Source organism: Myzus persicae, unplaced genomic scaffold (genome assembly GCF_001856785.1).
Source record: "Myzus persicae strain clone G006 unplaced genomic scaffold, MPER_G0061.0, whole genome shotgun sequence".
Classification (NCBI taxonomy): Eukaryota; Metazoa; Arthropoda; class Insecta; order Hemiptera; family Aphididae; genus Myzus; species Myzus persicae.
Window position 1 is genome coordinate 34,030 of NW_019103520.1, and position 21,351 is coordinate 55,380.

General features: G+C 26.7%; 1 protein-coding gene across 2 annotated transcripts in view; it reads left to right on the forward strand.

Moving 5' to 3' along the window:
- LOC111034654 (discoidin domain-containing receptor 2) overlaps positions 1-21,351 on the forward strand; it is a 246,444-nt gene that overhangs the window by 26,689 nt on the left and 198,404 nt on the right. Inside the window, exons 1-2 of one of the 2 annotated variants that reach the window (XM_022315961.1) lie at positions 15,544-15,701; positions 16,128-16,377. In XM_022315961.1, coding sequence (XP_022171653.1) covers positions 16,278-16,377 — 100 coding nt within the window. In that variant the 5' untranslated portion in view covers positions 15,544-15,701; positions 16,128-16,277. Of the gene's footprint in view, positions 1-15,543; positions 15,702-16,127; positions 16,378-21,351 lie in introns of those variants that run through there. The other variant, XM_022315962.1, reaches the window with a different exon arrangement.

Sequence of the window (21,351 nt, forward strand, 5' to 3'; positions counted from 1 at the left end):
ACGTAAATTGATGTTTTCAACATTTGAAATTTATTTCTTATAGTTTTATTTAAAAAGCAATTTTGGGATTGAATTGACTCTAAAAACTTGTGTTTCTATTATTCTGCAAATTTCTGTACAAGCTATTATAATATTATAAATATTTCAATATCACGTCAATATTCAGTGTTTACATCCGGAAGAAGGAATGGGCGTCATAGTTATACCTCCGTAGACAAACCATGTCGTCATTTCCAGTTCAAATGATGGCCGTGATTTATAGCTATGATGTAATGTAAATATAAAAACGAGCATAAAAATGTCTATGCATAACTAAAATCCCTGCCACAACAACGGTGGCGGCGACGACGGTATATGCAAAAATAGCGGCTGCAGTCGGCTGCCATCACACTATACTTTTCACCGCCTGCCTTTACATATACGAGGGTATAGTTGTACGGTTCCCTAGTGTGTCTGAGAAGTTATGAGTGGGCCCGAAACGATGACGTTTCACCAACAAACCCTGACAAGAATGTTTTATTGCCACGTTCCCCGCGCTCTTTTCCGCTATACCATTATCGAGAAGACTCACTCACACACACACACACACACACACACACACACACACACACACACACACACANTTGCCACGTTCCCCGCGCTCTTTTCCGCTATACCACTCACACACGCACACACACACACACACACACACACACACACACACACACACACACACACACACACACAATGATTTTCCGGGAAAACCGCTTTTTCCCGCCCCCGCAGCAACCATAATTGCTCGTAAACAACTCTTCCCACTGCACCTGCCGTGATTTGTGTCGGTGGTCTAATTCTTCCTCGTTATGCTACCGGTTTTTTTTATTTATTTGTTTGGTATTTTTTTTTTTTTTTAGTTCCAGCTGGCATTGAGTTTTTCCTTTCTTATTGCCCACCATACAAAATGGAATTTCGTATACGTTTGTGTCGCTGGCGTAAAAGGGCCCTCACTAACAAGGTAGAGGAAGGAAATGGAAAATTAGAATCACATTTCATGTTTCTTCTTTCCCTCGAGTTTTGTAATAAATTGGATAACACCATTGTTTCGGTTTTTTTTAGCACCTTTGAATTTAAAGGTGAAAAAAAATCTCATAAAATATTCTTTTGCGTAACTAAATTCCTCTATAAATATAAAAAGTATTTAAAAATAGTGGCTTAAACTATTTGTCATTACTTATAAATCATGTTAAATAATACTTATATTCACAATAACTTGTGTAAAGATTTTTTTTAAAATTATTTATATTCATCATAGGTACTGAAAGGATATAAATGTCATTAAAACAGTTTTTAATGTGTGATAATAAAATAATCACGTATTTAATTTCCTATAAATGTGTCACAATTATGTTTACATAACCGAACTTGTAGTTTGATGCATAAGTGGATGAATATAATATTGATATATTATGCGGTGTTGACTATTGACGTGCACTGGAAACTTTCGTTTTTTAATTTTAGTACTGGCTATATAGCTATTAAAGTATGAAGTATAAGAATTTATAATGTGCTAATACGGGTTATCTATGTTATCATATTATACCTTTATGTTCAAATGTGTTGGAAAAATGTTAATTATAAAACGTACAGCTTGATCAGTAAAGGAATAGTCAAAGTTCAAATTAATAGTTGAATAATTTTTAGAAAGATTTACGCTTTCCTGAAAGTTTAAATCATAAAATTATAATATATCTATTTTTTTGAAAATTTCTAGCATAATATTATACTTCCATAATTCATTAAGGTATAATTATATTTAAAAAAAAAATCATTTATTTAACTTATAGTTTTGAAAAAGCGATCCATTATAACTTATTGAACAAACACAAATTGGCTTTTATCAACGTTTTATAATATTAAAATAATTCAATATTTTCTATATAGATTCAATTATTACAAAATGAAGGTATAACATTAAATGCGAGTTGTGCCGTCTGTACAATTATTTATGAATTTACACAATATTCCAACTGAACATTAAATATGTATTTATTTCAAACTGTTAAAAAAAAGTATTGCAAAATGGTATTTGGACTTGGGAAACTAAATATTTTTATTATATTATTATATATAATAAATAAATAATATCAAAAATTCGTCAAATAGGAACCACTCTGTTGTGCCGTTATCTGTATTGAGTGTACATTGTAATAGAGTAGGTAACTGTAACGGATGTGATAAATTTGAATTCAATAATAAATCATTGTATACGATGAAAACCGATTCTGAGTTGAGCTGGTCTAACTTTTTGGTTACCAAACAACGATTTGAATAATAAAATTACGATTTAAACAAATATATTTTTGTTTAGCATTTAAATTAAATAATGAATTTGTGCAATATTTCCATATTTATAATATTATGGGTAACAACAATAATAAAATAATATATATCTAAGTATTTAAATGAATACCTAATACATTTGAATTATAATGCTGTTGAGTTTATACATAGGGAAGTATACCGACTACCGATGTATAGTAGTCGGTACTTCAGAAGGTCTCTTTTATCTGTGTTATGATACCTCATACCTACTTTATATTTTCATATAATATATACAATTATATAACCTATCGACTATCACTTATGGTCCGGTTTAAGGGTGTAGTTGGTAGGCTATGAATTGCGAGCCCACTCATATAAGAAGTGTCTACCAGTGCCAGAAATGGATAATTTATACCGTTAAAATAAGTACCCATATAACTTTTTTTTTAACGTATTGGTTAGGTATATCTTTGACGCTCACTATCATGACACTCGATTGTCTACAAATACAATTAAAATACAAGGGATGCTTAGAAATTAGGTCGATCAGGGACTGGTGTCCCAGGTACGTAATATAGAGGTGGGTGGGGGTGATTCCCCCCCTCAAAACCCGTATTATATCACTCAATGGTTCGCTAAAATGAAAAAGACACATACCGATGACCGATCTAATTTTGTAGAAAATGACATAATATGTAGATACCTAATAAATGTATTATGACTTATTATTTATATAATATTATTATATTATTAAACGATAATTTATTATTGAAGTAACAGTTGTTTAATAAATGTATTATTAGGCACACACATTTTTGTTTTTGTTTAATACAAAATCACACCGGCACATATAATACCACGTGTATAGCATCCTCCCAAGATGAGGCCTCAGTTACGTGTCTGTGATGTCCCGGGGGTCGTTTATGGTTATATATATAGGCTATAATATAATATGTAACCTACATATAAATTATACATACACTTAATATTAATTTAATACACAGAACATTTTTAGTAATAATATTATTTAAATGGTCATTTTTTTTAATTTCTAAATGGTACCTATATGGTTCCATTTGTGGTGCATTTTAAGATTATAGTAATGCAAATTGGTAAATTTAAAAAAACACAATTTAAAAATTAGGGATATTAGTATACCTAATGCTAAAATACAAATAATACAAATAGGTATAACAAAGCTAATTTTGAATCTACCTTTTTAAAATGTCAGAAATTAATTTTAAAGCATACAATTTAATTAGAAGTGATGATCTGATGAAAAAAATTATTAACCGAAGGGAAGAGCAATCTTTTTTTTATACATTATAAATTGGTTATTCTATTACTTTACTCCAATAAGCGAAGAAAAGTTCTAAGATTAAACATGAAAAAATCTACACTAACATGTCTTGAAGGCATGAAAACTTTTATTCTTCTAAACTTGTTCAATATGAGGGAGCACAAATTTTCGAACTTGAACTTCTGTAAACCATCAGTCTCTATTTATGTATATTGTATAATAATGTTATTTGTAACCAGAAAACATATATATTTTTTTGAGCATTTAAGTAAAACAAAAAGCAATTGATCTGTATTGTTTTATTTTATATGACTAATAAAAGTGTAATATATAAAGCATCATAAAAAAATAAAATGCCTTCTCAGGTATCAAATTTGTGTTTGTTTATTTTTCTTTAAAACAATATATTATTTAGTAAACAGCAAAAATTGAATAAGCATATAATCACGCAGTTAAACTTAAAATTAATTTGAAAATATATTGTACACATTATAATCTTTAAGAATACCTAAACATAATATAACCAATTGCATATAATTGATATTAAAAATTTATTTATAACCTTTATTTGAATTTTAGTTCGGTAAAATATATTTATATTAAGTTAAATTAATACATTATCTACGGAGTTATAACACTTATCATTATTTAAGTACTTATATTTTTTAAATACAAAATATACAAAACTAATAATTTACAAATCTTTAATCAAACCCATATGCAATTGAACTCTGGGGTGCTGCCATAATGTCAAACATTAATAAAATCCAAAATGGGCAATCTGAAATCCTTCATTACATACATACATGATACAACTCTAATGAAACTACCCACAAGGACTTAAACATATCCACGGTTAAACTGACTGCCCCATCTCGCTATAAAAATTTCACAACCGTTTCCATAATCATCCCTACTCACTTATTATGGAATTATCGAGCTACCAGAAAATCTTCCTAGCCTAAGAGGGATATGATGTAAGGATTTAAGTCAACACCAATAACAAAAAAATAAAAACAAAATGTCAGAAGGAGTATCTCCAAAAGTGATTTTGTTTCTGTCATTTAAATATACATATATAATACTATGTTATTCACAATAATTTGTTCTTGTAAAAATATTTACTGATTATATTTTATATACATAAAAAAAGAACAAAAAAAATGTCCTGGTAGAAAGGTCATTGACATGCATAAGTTAATAGCAATATATTAAGGATAGGTATAATTTTATTCTAATATTTCCAATATAGATTCCCTGAATAAAAGAAATAAATTATTTATAGTTTAATCATTAACTTAATTTTCATTATTGTTAATCAAACAATTAATATTCTATAAACGAGTGAAAAATTACTTGTTTGTTACATTTGTATGGTGTTTTATTACAACGAAACGAATATAACAGGATGAGTTTAAATATTCAGACAGTTTAATTTACATTCGATTTAATATATAAATTAGATATACCTACTCCAAACAAATATTATAATATACATGTTATTTTTTTCATGGACATTACATTTTTATATTCCTTATAGTATGACATTAACATACAGTATGGATGCAAACATGGAAAGCTAGTGTGTACAATATGAATTTATTCTAACAATAGTAGTAACATATACATTTTTTTGAACTACAAGTATGGTTTCTAAAACAAAAAAAGTTAAAAGGTTAAATCTATTGCTTTTGTAGTGAAAAATATAAAATCGAACTTGAAGCGAAGGATCGTATTTGGTGAACCATATATGTGGATTTGTGTGTACGCCGAACCCAAGTAATTTGTGGGGTCGCTTTTCAAGCTAATTTGTGCCCTTTCTGTGAGTGTGGTTAGTTGTGGAGGAGTAGAAAATCTTTTAAGTAACAGTAATTTATCGTCTTTCAGCGAAATGGCAATTTACACATATACGGCAGTCGATCAATCAGTGTGTTGATATGTTGTGTGTTGTTTGGAAGGGGTTGCACTACACTACTACACTATTTAATTGAATTAAAAATAAAAGTATACATTTCTTAAAATAAATTTAAGTATAAAAGTGCACAAATGTAATTTATTATACAAATATGGTGTACAATTGTAAAATTGATTGAATGTGTTTTAAAAGATCGTTACGTCAATTCCGTACGTTAAATTTGGAAATAATATAATTTAACAAACTGAAAATATAAATACTTTAAAATTAAAGTTCATTAAATATAATATGGTATTATACTCATTTTTAAGTAAATACAAAAACCCGTTTCAACATAAAATGCATGTTTATAGTTTTCAAAATGTATTCATCAAAAAGGTTTACAATTGATTGTTTTTAATTGAGAAATACAATCACTTAAACAAATGAAAGATAAGTTGTTAATATTGTAATAATACATTTTTAAATATACTCTGTTATTACAATACAACATTTTTTGTAAGTTTAATTTTAATAATTTCTTTTATCATAGTCTTTAAGACACATACACTTTTAAAACATATACAGAAAACGCATGGAGTTAATTGGGTACGTTTTTAAAAATCATTGTTGATAAATAAAATAAAATCACACATTGTATAATATATGCAAGTCGATAGTCATGTGCCCATGTTATATAAGCGTATATAATTTACCTAGGTAAGACGAAATAAAATAAAAAAATTGTTCCGGTTGGGAGTGGACGGAATATTAAAAGTTATCTAAAACATACTATTATACGAAATATACAAAGCAATACCATGTCAGATTAGGCGATAATATTGGTTTTTTTTATATACATTTATAATAATACAATCTTTCTCCTCGCCACAAACACTACTATCGTAATACCATTTTCCAATTAAAGACATTCAAAGCAAATTAGTTCAAAAGTCAATAAAATATATATTGATAACATTTTTGTACATTTATTATATGATGTTGGTAAATGGTAATTGGTATACATTTTCCCAGACGAAAGACTTAGATTCTTCTTCGAATGATAATGTTTTATTTCCTCGTCTTGGTCTTTGAAGTATACTAAGCAGCAGTAAAAAAAAAAAAAAAAACAATTGTGAGGCTTCGTCATATTAATTGGGTTTCAACTGTAGTAGAAGAGAAACTCTGATCAAAGGATATTTCATCTGCAAACAGTTCAAAAGAAAATTAATTAAGTTGCATAACTTTGCCGCGAACTTTTAGAACTTTTACTAATCTCATTGGTACCTTTAAGTTAATAGCAACGGGCATACGGAAAACGGCCCTATCTTTATATTATATGCATACACTATTATTTATACAGTTTAAGTAATGGCATTAGAACTACTTTCAGTTGAAAAAACAATTGACTGATTCGAACAATTAACAACATTTACATAAACAATACAAATAGAATTCTACAAAATAAATAATATAAATTACATAACCCAAACAATTATTTACTCTTTAGTTTCTGAACAAAGTGAGGAATAAATTGGTTTTACAATGATGTTTATTTTTTGTATTATCTTTTTTTTTAATTCTTTTTTTTTTTTTGGTAGACGATGTGTTTAAAAAGTTTCAATTAACACTTTATTAATGATGAAATCAAGGCTTTTTTCATTTCTGTGCTTTGTACAGGTTTTTGATTTAAAAAATAGTTTTTCTAATCATTTTGAAAACTACCGATAATCATTGAAGAATTTTAAAGGAATTTAATAACTACGATTTTAAACCGAACAGAATATTTTTTTTCGATTAAATAACATATGTATTATGTATGCGTAACAAAAAAATAGTACTAAACATCCAATCACTACACACAGAGCACACTGTCTGAAATTTTTAATCCAAGATGTATATAAATCTTCATAGTTTTCATTTATTGATGTATCATGCATTTTTGAAATATACATCGATCAAGCTATATTAAATTATATTATCTTAAAAGACAATGATGTATTTTTAAAAAAATTAAATTAAAATCATAAATAATTTTAAATAGATACATTCTGTAATTTAAAATCCTAGTTAATACCAACTTAATATAATATATTAAATTATGAACATGAAATATTTTAAGATTTGATTAACTGTAACTATATTTTGTTATTTAATAGAAGTTATTTTGATATTACGTATGTATAATCTGTATTTTTTTATTTTAGTTACTAAACAAAATACAAATACATAATCTTTAAACATTTCATATCGAATTTTTTTCTTTTTCCTTGGGTTAGATAGGTACTGTTATATATTTTTTTGTTTTCAGTCGATTACATAAAAACACAATTCCAATGTTAAAAAAACAATAATAAAGGAAAAAATTATATTGCAACGTGATGTTCTTCCATAAAAAAATCATAGCGTACATCATACAAGTTATATCTAAAAAATAATATATTTATCTTTTGTGCACCCTTGCCTATCTGGTTATTTAGAAGAAATTTCAAATCGTTTAATCTCATAACAATGCATTGTCATATCTTATAGTTGTAGTTTAAATGGAAAAATATTATTATTGTTATATATACAATAATTGGAGTAACTTTAATCATAATATAATATGATATGCTGATAGCAAAATCCTGCTCCAGATAGTCTATAAAATCCTTGAAAAAACTTTGAAATAAAAAATCAAATATCAAAACAGGTGATCATAGCCTCATTGTATACATAGGTATTTACACATATACATTATACATATAATTTAAACTTTATAATGTCTACAATTATTAATGAGTGTATCAGATATGTTATTTTTAGAATTAATCTTAGGCACTTTAATTAAAACAAATCTCTATGTAGGTACTTAAATAGGTTGATCTTATGAATGATGTATTATATACGTCATAATATAGAAATACATAAGTTACACACAATATATGTCTGTCTTTAGTAAAATGCATAACTTGAGTGCAGAATGGTCTGATTAGGCACTGGTGAGATTGTAGTCGATGATGAGAGGCAAGCGATACCTTTATATCCAGAGATTGATAATGGTTTAAGTTTTGAGATGAAGAGGAATGGTATTATTAAATAATATATGTTTACTCGTTATAGTGACAGAAAAAAAAACGTAGTTTAGTCATAAAACACCTGTTAAAAATATTTTTAACTATGAAATTGGATATGTTTGTGATAAAATAATATAAGTTAGTCTCATTTTTAACAAAAGTACAAAGAAGGATAAAAATAATATATTATTACTTAACGCTATTTTTAATTTTTTTTGTTTAGTAATATTAATTAAACTTGATATTTTGTCCTATACCTATATTTTTAAGTAATTCTGCAATAAAAAATAAAAGTTTTAGTATTTACAATATCGTAAAAATATATTATCACCAATCACCTAACTAAGTATTGAGTTTACATTTTAAAGTTTATTAGGTATATTATTATTCATTATTTATTATTATAATAATTACGTCGTACACATAAATGATGGTAAATTGTATGCCTGAAACGCCGTCTGATAAATGTTTGACTTATTAAAAACAATTTGTGATATAATTATGTGAAAACTAAACAGTATATAGATCATAGTTTGCTCACTCATAAATAAAAACATAAATATAATTTGATTATGTTTTTTATGTTTTATTCATGTTAACAGACTTCACTCATAATACCATAATAATATTAATACAACCAGCTTTCTGTATAATATACTATTTTTGTAAAGATAATAAAAATAATAACAATAATAATAGTGAAAAAAGAACCATACACAAGCGACCAATAAGACCTGTAGTTTTATGTTAATGTTGACGACTATGTAGGGTTTTTCTTGCAAAACTTTGACGATCATCATGCGAATACGGGTCTTATGATGGTCTGTGGGGAAATAGAGTCCTTTACGATACAGCCCAGCCATATATTGAACCCCGAGGACACTTCCGTTTCAATCTGGTATGTCCCATTACAGACGGTCCGGTTTGCTCTTAAAGCAACCGTAATTGAAAAAGTATCGACCAAAGAAAATACTCATTGACAAATATAATACATAACATACATTTCTTTTTACAATAAAAAAATACACAGATATTTGAAATTATTTTCTTATTTTCTACACCATAGAATCATTTTTACAGGATTAATTTTGTTTCCCAAATTCGTAGAGATATTGATCAGTAGATTTTATAATATTATAAATAATTCCAAAATACGCTGAAAATATTTCAAAATGTATGAATAATACAATTGTATACTTGCATTAATTGTATAATGCATTTTTTTTGTCTTATATCATCAATATTTAATATCATATGAATTTGAATTCTCGAGAAAACTAATAATTTATTGGTTTCGAACGACTTATTTGTATTATGCATATCACGCATAATTTATGATACTTACCTAATGTTTTATATGAGCACTATAAAAGTGCAATTTAACTTTAACTATTTATTTTTTTATTTTTTTATAATTTATTAAGGTTTCAACAACAAAGGTCTTTAATTGTATTTCGGGTATTTAGTTAGTTATTTTAAAGAGATCATTTTTAATTTTCTAAAAATAGAAAAGATTATTATTTTAAGAGAATTCCAAAAAAAAAAAAATACTGAGATTTACGACCAGAACAAATCTGCTTCTAATAAAATATCTTAACATTTTTTTGTACCTGATCAAAATAGTAATAATCAAACAGTTTTATTAAAAATTAATAATTTGCTTTTAGTTTTTTTTTGTAATATTTGTAATTAATTTTACTGATAATATTGATTATAAAAGGGAGGTAAATAGTAGCTAGGTAACCGCTGTACAATAGATGTCGAGTGTATCCAGTCATTTAGTAAGTCACCATAATTCAATGTGTTGAATTTGAATTAAACATTAAATCATTGCGTACGAAAAACGATTCTTAGAGAAGACGGTCTGACAGCCTGTATATTATATGATGTATTTAAATTGCTATTAAACAAAGTTATTTTACTATTATGGTAATACAGTAGTTTGAATTAATTTTCGCCAAAAACATTGCATTTGAAAATGTCATTGTTAAATCAATACGTTCATCGCTCCACAGAGAATATAAAAATACAACAATTAGTTATACCTAGTAGGTACTATAAACTACTATTTAAAATAAATGATAATACTTTAAATTTAGATACAAAGTGAACCATACAGTCAAATATGCTTAGAATCATGGATAATAATCATACTATTTACTACCTTTGAATTTAATACATAGGTATGGGTTTTCTACGTTAAAAAAACTGTATGATGATGTTAGTAGATTTTATAGCTTAAGAGTTGATATTTTAATTCTGTTTTCAAGGTTACATATTATATCTATTAATTATTATATTCAATAAATGTCCAAAGTAACTTTAAATAATTATTGATTATTAAATCCCATTTATGATATTATGAGCGATTTTAAATTCTAAAAACTGTACTATAATAATTAGTAATTACCTATAAACTATTAAACTAAATTTAATAATTTATCTGCATTATGTTACTAATTATATAGGTTTTAATGGTTTTATCATTAATTGTAGGTATTTCCATAAAAGAAAGAGTTCATTTTTTCCTTACGTTGATCTAAAACATTAATATTTTTTTAACATTTGCAATATTTATTTATTTGGATGTATTAAGAACACATTAGCCGTAGATATAGTTTATTTTATATTCGTTATTATAGAACAGCTTTATAAATAATAATGAAAATGTATTCAAAAGAATTTAAATTGCTAGCGACAAATGCAAAAAAAATGCACGAATATTTCTGGATGTACTAGTAACACTGCTATATTGTCTTTATTGCCTACCGTGTTTGCGTGCATCAGGTGAAATAGGGAGAAAACACAATTAAAAATTTAATTATAAAACCTAGTTGGTATAACCAGCTCGAGAATTTTTTTTCATAACGTAAAAAGTTGAAACAAACTGTTGTAACACGTGGACTGTATATAGGAATAAGCTATCTTTAATGAGAAAAATATTTTAATTAATTTTTAACATTTTGGTTAAACGTATTTTCCTATCCGATACGTCATGTTGACTATGTCAATAATCGGTTTGTCCTGTTATTGACGTGTTATATTTACCACATGCTACATTAAAAAAAATACCCCTTACATATGTACGAATGTGACCCTATATAATAAATCACCCAAATACGTCAACCAGTAAGTACATCCGAGAAACAACTTCCGGGTAACGCCTATGATGGAGATGTATACAAAACGAGGGTGTGAATTAAACCATCATGGAATAATATATGCTCAATATTATTTTCAGTTTCTGTGCATGTGAGCTTAATAATATGAGCAATACTGGACAGTAACGCAATAGAAAACCTTGTTGAAAACCTCTAGTTTGTTTTATACTTTTTAATAATTCATTTTTAATATTTCATAGATGACATAGTTGAAACTTCTAACTAGTATTTTAAAGTAATGGAGTGCCCCGGGTACTGGTGTTAGACATTATATTACAATTTACAGGTATTTCATTCCAATATAAGTGATTATTTTTATTATTACAATGTTAAAGATAGATTTAAAAAAAAATAAGGATGATCCCTTAGTTATAAGACATTCTAAGCTCGGAAGATATACCACATGCCTATCAGCTATACATTACAGTTATAATGTTGTATGGAGAATTTAACCTTGTGTGAAATCTAACATACAAATATTTTTATTTAAATTCTTTTCAATTTCAGTAACAAAGAAATTAACTAAATAAATATATAATGAGTTTAAATTATACTTCAACCTTATAAGTGCCAACTGTAAAAAATGCTATTTCTATAATTTTACTATTGTAGCCTCAAAAGTCATAAAAAATAATTAGTTCCTTAGTAGTTACACTTATGTTTATTTTATTTTGAAATTATGCGTGATATTTTATAATAGTTCACCACATAAAACCAAAAGTTTTTTTTTAATATTAGTTACGAGTACACACTTTATGTAAGTTCTTAATTCTATAGTACTTAAAATTTAGATCATGGTAGAAGAACTTTTCGTGACTTTTACTTTGTATTTGATATAGGTAAACGAATTATTTTATGGGTTCTTAACAAAATAGAGATTTTTTTGTCATCAACACATTAAAAGTGTATCATATGGATTTTTAAACCAAGAACTTGTCACATAAATATTGAAATTAATTGTAATTTTAGAGTTATAACAAACTAATAACTATCATACCAAAAAATATTGTTTTTTTCGGCTTACAATAAAATAATTTAGTGGCAATATATAAAAAATATATATAATATTAAAATGTTATGAATAGTTGATGGTGTTGTATTCTATAATTCAAACATTATTGATACTAGAGAGTATATATAGGTACAATAGTTCATTTAACTTTTCTATGTAATTGTTTCTGATTTCTGTCTGCTAATTAAATAGTTTTGCACAATATTTACGACTTTAAACTATAAAGTTAGAGTGAGCTAACTTCGTAACAACTGTTGTGGATTATATTTTAAATAATACATTTTACACACACCGTTGATTCAAGTTTTAAAATTATGATATGAAATATATAAATTATGTACCTACTTGCCGTGTTATGTATTCTCATGATGTCTATCATAATCATCCAAATACAGCGGCCGTGATGCTCGTTTATTATTTTTTCAAAAACACAGTTGAGTGTTGATTAAACGGAAGGCGCGTTTGGGAACAAGGGTGCACTATATTATACTCTCTTAAGTACTGACAATCGACGAAAAATGATCTGCTGCAAGATTATATCAATTTCTATAACCGTCTGTGTATTTCAGATGATTATACATGTAAGAATATCCTTTTGCTCATTAAAAGCTTTTGATAATCAACAATTTTAAGGCATATATAGGTATTATAATGTAATATACAATCATATAATAGGTTAGAATGGAAGCACTTCGAAGAAGAGTATAGTTTTGAATGAGTACATAATATGTAACATGTTATACCACCCAAGTATAATGTATATTTTATACTAAGTAAGATGTTTACCATTTAATTAACGGTTTATGAATTATTATGATTATATTCAATTTCTGTTTTGTATGTCTTAAACTTTAATGTGATAGTGTTACTGTATTCCTGTGTATACACATGATGTTTGAAATTAAAGTTATTAAATGTAGAAATATCATTGAAAGAAAACGAATTCATGTGTGTATGCAGATTTGAGATGTGTATAGTACATTGTACTAGTTTACTATAAATACTACCAAATATATTATATTATTCTATAGCAAGTGTAATTTATTTTTTGATAATGAATTTGAATTAAAGCAGCTATTACCATTCAAAAATAATTTTAGCAATATTATCTAGCAAAAATAATACTGATATTAATTAGAATTGTTTCGATAATACGAGTAATTGTGAAAAATAATACTCTATAAATTTTAAATCATTAGTCACTACAAAATCAGAAACAGCTACATGATATAACTATAAGATTGCACATATATGCTAAAAACCATTAGAATGTTGCTTATTTCTGTTTAAGTCATAAATGCTGTTGAATATTTCTGAGATATATATAAATTGCTAAATTGATTGAATAAATATTAAAATATTGGATGTAAAACTAATATATAGTTATTCCTTACTTGATACAACCCATAAACATTGTCACTAAATTCACTCCATTCCAAAAAAAAAGAAAACTCAATTTATCAATCACTCATTTCACTTTTATAATGCAATTTTTCTTCAATGGATCCACAATAATGTCAATGTGTACCGTAAAATATCCTTGATTTCCAGCTACAAAAGGTACCTATTCGGTGACGTGGCGCTCGAAATGGAATTGTTAAAAATATATGAGTAACACGTGATGGCGAGGGAGAAATACTTTATAGTATAACAACGTGTTTTGCTCTGGTTTTGATTAAAATACGAAGAAAACGTCTCCTGGGAATTCCTTTTGCGTATCTTCCTTTTTACATTTATTTTGATTATATGTATGTTTATATGTATACATATTTATTACTATGTTTACCTGAAGTGTAAAAAAGATTTGAAAAAAATCAGTCCTAGCTAGGTATTACTATATAATAATAGTTTTTTAAGACAAAAAAATCAAATAGTTATTTTTGGTTAATTTTTTAAATTTATGTATTTACTAAAATACTAATGATTTAAAGGTACAACTTTTTTTATAACATGATTCGTTTTTGTACATTCAACCTTTTTAAATAAGTTTAAGTCTAACGTATGGTTAAGATTTTTAAGATGTTTTTCAATCGTTTTATTTAATTCTTTAAATCTGGAATTTTCGTGAGATTTTTTGATGTGCCATAATATTATTATCATATTGATGCGCTGCATCTTTAGGTATAAATAAATACATGGTGATTTTAATGTATTGTCTTGAATAATTAACAATTGCGTTGAATAAACTTTTTTATCAATATGAACAAATATTCATTTTTTTTGTAAAAAAAAATTATTTCTTATATTTTAGAATATAATTATATAAAATAATAGTTTTTTCATTGGTTCAAATTCTTTTTCGTTTTCTAAAAGTCCTGAATTACATTTTAAAAAGTTTTCTAAAGCTATTTTGGTCTGTAATTTGTATTTGTATTTGTTTTTGTCTAGTGCGTGGTTTCCAAATCAAATATCTTCAATATTAAACCACTCAGTAAAATATTACTTACCTTTATTTGTTTTTATACCTATTTAGTAAGGAATGTGTTAATTAGATAAACAACAATTATTTTCATTGTATTTTGTATCTCTTGAATAATATAAAATTTAGCATAAATTATTGTTCAAATGGACCATACTTAAAATTACAAGTGACAACATGCACCTATGTACTTTCTATAGTTTTATTTTTATAATTTTATTATTAATTATAGACTAAAGAAGTTATTTATAAGTATGGAATAAGTAGAAGAAATTCTTTACTCGTTTTCAACAAATTTAAACTGATGATAAAATTCCTACCAAAAAATATATGTTTGCTTTTGTCGTCATACTCTGTGAATTTGATATGGTTTTTATAAAATGTAGTCTTGTGTAAAATATTTTCTTACATGACGTACGGATATAATGGTAACAAAAGCTCTCTCTCTTTTGTTACATTTGCGCTCAACGACCTCTTGGGGGCTGTCTAGAATGCAATCTGTAACCGAAAAGACACCAAAGTGAAAAGATGCCGCGGACCTATTACAGTATAGAAAGGGTAATATAGAAAATATGATCATATTTACCTGTGTTTGTATTGTTATATAACCTTTGACCATCATGATCTTCGAACAGTAGTCATGGTGATATTGATTCACTTCTGAATGCTTATATGACAAATATAAGCGGCTTTTTGAACGAAATATATAACTCATGTGTTCATATATTTTTGACACATACCTGGTATTGATAGTGAACATAATAATATACCAGTGTTTTTGGGGTTCACAATAAATGGGTCAGTTTTATTCCTTCGGGGACATTGAATGTGAAAAGTAGGGATGTTTTCAATTATTCAAGGCACTATAGCATTGAAACATAACAGTAAAATAGGTAGTAGTGTCTAGAAGACAGAGTAAAATACCTTGTAAAATGTAAATGAATAGCTTACAATTATTACTAATGTTATAATTTTTTGTTTTAGGTTTTTTTAATCTGCGCAAGCATGTTCAAATGTTTTCTGATGTGCGACTTTCCTTCATCGGACACTGTCAGGCCTAGAAAATATGACGGATGTGTTTTCCAATGCCGCTTCTTATCGATGCGATAAAACGAATAGTTTTGCGTACCGAAAATGATCGTGTGGACAGGTTTGCGATATACAATGCAGTGGTTTGTGGTTCTCGTGTTGTTGCTTGCGTACCGGTTGGAACTTGCCAATTCATTCAGTTACCGTAAGTGATTCATATTGTTATAATAATTTCTATTATCTATAATCTATATTATGATTTCTGTGCTATTCATTTGTCTTAAGTTCTTATAAAAATTAATTTTAAACTACCAGCTTCTAACTCATGAAATAATCCTTACTTTCTGGATTGTCATTGCTCTAGTAACTTACTTGCAAATAGTCTGAAGTATCAACTTTTAACTAAAACATTGTAATAGTATAGCAAATGTTGATTGTTATTTTAACTCTCTGGTAGTTACCCATTTGCGCCAAAAAAAAAAAAAATGAATTCGTATTGGGTATAGCCTACTTGCGCCAAAATAAAAATGAATGTTTTTTCCCGACAGCCCACCTGTTCCAAATTTACCTGATATAATTATAATAAAGTAATATATTTTTTATTATATGCAATTTTATTTAAATCATAAATAATTGTACAAATGTTTTTAAAATAATAATCAATAATAGCTGTATGATACACATTTTTTTGAAACAATAATGAGAATAAATACAAATTGTTTTTAAAAGCTATAGGTAATAAATTATTACTAACTATTATGATTTATAACAAATAAGTAATAATAGTTAATAGTACTTATATATATTTTACTATAAGTTACAGACCGTCGTTAATTTAAAATGTTTAAGTAGATAAATTTGGCGAAAATGGGCTGTTTGACAAAACATACCTTTTTTATTTTGGCGCAAATAGGCGATGCCCCACTCTCTTGCCAAATTAAAAAATATTGTCTTGAATATTCCTTCAATTATTATAATTTTTACTATACTTACATTTTCTTTTTAAATGTTGATAGTTTTCAAAATGTATAGTATTATCTTTACCAATTATATTTTTAGGGTGTTAAGTTTAAATAATCAAATAAATAAATAAATAAATAATGTTACTGTGAAAATTGTTACTAAATATTTCATACAAACATTTCACTGTCAATCACAGTTCAATTTTGATAAAGTGCTTGGAATACAATAACATGATAATAGTATATAGTTTCAGGGATTTTTAAGAGTTACCTATAGTTAATTTAAACATAGGGTTTAGCGATTATTTTCTAAATTTAAGTTTTATAAAAACTCAACTAAATATCATGTAAATAAGTCTAAATATTTTGAATTTCCTTCCTTTTGTAATGTTAATATTTTAGTAAAATACCATAAAAATAGCAAACATTTTGTACAAATTTCACTATAATATTTAACTATATTTATTATTTAAATAATTTTTTTTTCATATTGAATTTAAACAAATTAGTTCAATTAATATTTACCGTGGGAACTATTTATGAATTCAGGTGATGAAAAGTCAATACAATTAAGTTGATAAATATTTATTCTCGCCTTAACCAAGATAATCATTATATTAATTAACTAGGTAATACATTACCATAATAACATTTTTTATTTTATTATTTTTTATTATATTGTATAAAGAAATAAACAAAACAATCTGTTTTAATGTAAACATAATAATAAATAACACAAGATATCTTATACATATGCATAAAAAAACAACGGCAATATTAAATGTATTACTCATAAGTTATAAATCATTAATTTAATATTGTTATTTAGTTGTAACATACTAGAATAGAAACATATTTTTATATTCCCACGTAAAAGTAATAATTGTTTTGGTGACAGAGATATTTTTATTCGGATAGAATATTGTTGTTTTAAATTTATATTGGATTGTGAATAACAATTCTTAATACTAACTTAACACGATTTTATTATTTTAATCTGCATGTTAAACGAAACCGTAATCGTATAAGTACCTAATAATTAAATGTTATAGTAAATAGAAATTTGTAACATTATTTTTTATTTATAAATTAAATATTATGCATTACATGATAAGTAAAACTATAAAAATTAAAAGTTTTTGATTGATCTTAACTTTGATTTGATGACTTGGGCCATTAGCACTACACAAATTTACATTATTGTAACTGCATGTTCATATTGTAAATATGTATACTAGATGCGTTATATACTTGTATATTATGTTAACTTATCCAAAGTTGTCTGTTGTAACTGATTGAATATTTCAGGAAATTATCAAAATTTTGAATAATCATAAAAATAATTAAAAGAGTTAACTAATTATTTCGATATATTTAAAAATATGTATTACCTATAATAATTGAAAGATATTATAAGAATTTGTAGATTTCAAAAATTAAAACTCAACATTTGAAATTCTATTAATTTTTATTAAAATGTGTCAAATACATTAATTATGTGTCATGTGTCAATACATTTCTTGTAATTAAAATACTTACAGGAAAACTATTTTTAGAACCTTAAAATACTCTTTAGTTAAAAATTTACATAATTGTACTGTTATTGAAATAAAAAATGTTAATTTAAAAAGCTCTTTAGAAGTAACCAAGAGCTCTAATATAGTTGACATTAAAAAAAAATTATTAGATACAATTCTGGAATAAACAACCAGTAAAAATTTTAAGTTGCAAAATTATGTAAAAAGTTTTCAGTCCCGGTGGAAATCGAACAAACTCGACACTCCCGCTGGATATCCCGTATGATTGCTGTTTATTGCAATTTTCTGAAAAAGTATTGGGAAATTCTAAAAATGACCTCTAAAGAGTATTAGTGTACCTACCATCTGTGTCCCATACTCCCATTCCGATTTATTTTACAAAGCAGGCACCTAGCTGATATGAAACTTTTTGATAAAAATAAATTAATATAAAACCAATTATATTGGTTTTAACGACTAAAAAAATTACATGCACATCAAACTTGACATACAGAGTATATACTGACGGTATTTATTTATTAATATACAATTTATAAAAACTAATGATTTTCAAAAAAAGTGTATCACCATTATTATAATATGTATACTGTATAATGTATATAATATGTACATAATAGGTGCATATGCATATAATATATATCAAAAATATAATAACAATCGTAAATAAACGTTATAATATTCCAGATGATTAGATTTGCGTGTTTGAGTTCAGGTACGTCATTGTACATGCAAAAGTATGTGTAGGTATGGTATATTTTCTAAAATTAAAAAAAAAAAAAAATACTACTGAAACACGCAATGGAACAATAAAAACGTATTAGCATGCGAAATTTGATCTGACGTCGTATTCCATTAACCTGTCTATGAAAACACGAGAATCTCTTAATATACTCGAATGTATGAATGTATTAATAAAAATGTTACTGTTTGTAATTTTTTTATTCATTTAATACAAGACGTGTCAGTCATGTTTATTACGTATGCGTGCGCATTTGATGTACAAGTTGTCACACAAAACGTTTATTTGGGAATTGGAATAATTAGAAAACGGACGATTTTAAACAAACATTCCTTAGTAGAATATTTTGATAAAACCATGACCTATTGACTATTGTCGATAAATTAATTTCACCTTATATAACATTATAACAATAATATGACTACGTACAATTTGATTTTAAGCAACCCACATCCTTCTTCATAATTATTGTTAGATATTTCAGACTAAAGTTGATGGTTATTGTCTTATTGACTTATTGTTAGACAATTAAAAAATGTAAATAATAATTTACGATTCGTATAACTTTACTAATACCTACCCGATGATTTAAATCTAGAATTATGTAGGTAATCAATTATAATCGATCAAAGGTTATCAAAAAAGCGTTCATAAACAAAATGAAAAATATATTTCTAAATTATTTTTAAAGTTAAAGCGGTGTACACACTGCATACATTAAAAATAAATAAAAAAATGTTTTATTATGATATTTTGAATTATACAAATTTAAATTATTTTAAAAATCAAACAAAATAATAAATATTATAATTTCAATATAAGTATTTTTATCGTTTATTATTCAAATACTTCGGTATTCGATAAAAACGTCGTGAGCAAAAAGTAATATAGTTGTTTTTATATTAATTTACTGTGAGCGTAAACATTTATATAATAATAATAATATCAACATGGTGCAAGTCGCGATTCGTTATATCTGGTTATATGATACGATATAATACACCAAAATATTTTTTTAATGTCTATAATGATTCAGGATAAGCTCAGCAGGGGCATCCCAGCTGGTGATACTGTTCAGACTGTCGGATACAAATTGTTTTGCTTATGGATACGAACTAATAGTTTACTATAATACTGACGTTAAAGCTTTGAAATGTTATGTAAACTTACCTACCTGTTACAATTAAAGCTGGTTAAATGTCTATAAGCATACACGCGAGTGGAATTAAATGTTAGAGATTATAACAGGCGCATGGGTGATATAGCCATACAAATCATTATTTTTAAATACATAATAATAGTTTTTATAAATTCGCACTTGACACGTGTCCGACTGCATTCTATGTGCACCATTGCACAACTGCATATTCGAGATCTATATATATGGTGTATAGCAAAGTGCAGTGACGTTCGGGCGGCACGGCGGCGGGACAAATGGATTTCGAACCGGGTGAAATATAAGGAGAAAGAAAATATTATTGTACGAACCCCGCCCCGTCTCCCTTATCGATTGCCTATTTTACCGCCTTAAACACTTCTCTGAATTTGACAGCGAGACCGCCGCGGACGCCCGTTCGTATATTTACAGCTCTTGTCGAATCCAACAGTTTCGCTCCCTCCCCTACCTACATGCCACACTCCCGCCAAACACTCTCGTCGACGTTTTCCATTCCATTCCATTCCATTCCGGTCTATTCGTGCCGCACTGCCTATTGTATAAACCTTCTTCTACGGTAACATTTTGTTGTTGTTGTTGTTGGTCGTTGTTGCTGTTTTTTTCTCTCTTCCATCCGGCAGACGTCGAAAGGCGTTTTGAAAAATCGTTCACGGCCTGAAGAGAACTTTCTCACTCTCTCTCTATTTCTCTCTTTCTTCCTCTCTATCGTTCTAGACGTGTCGAATTGGTCGTGTTCTTTACTCCATTTATTTTCTCTCTGACT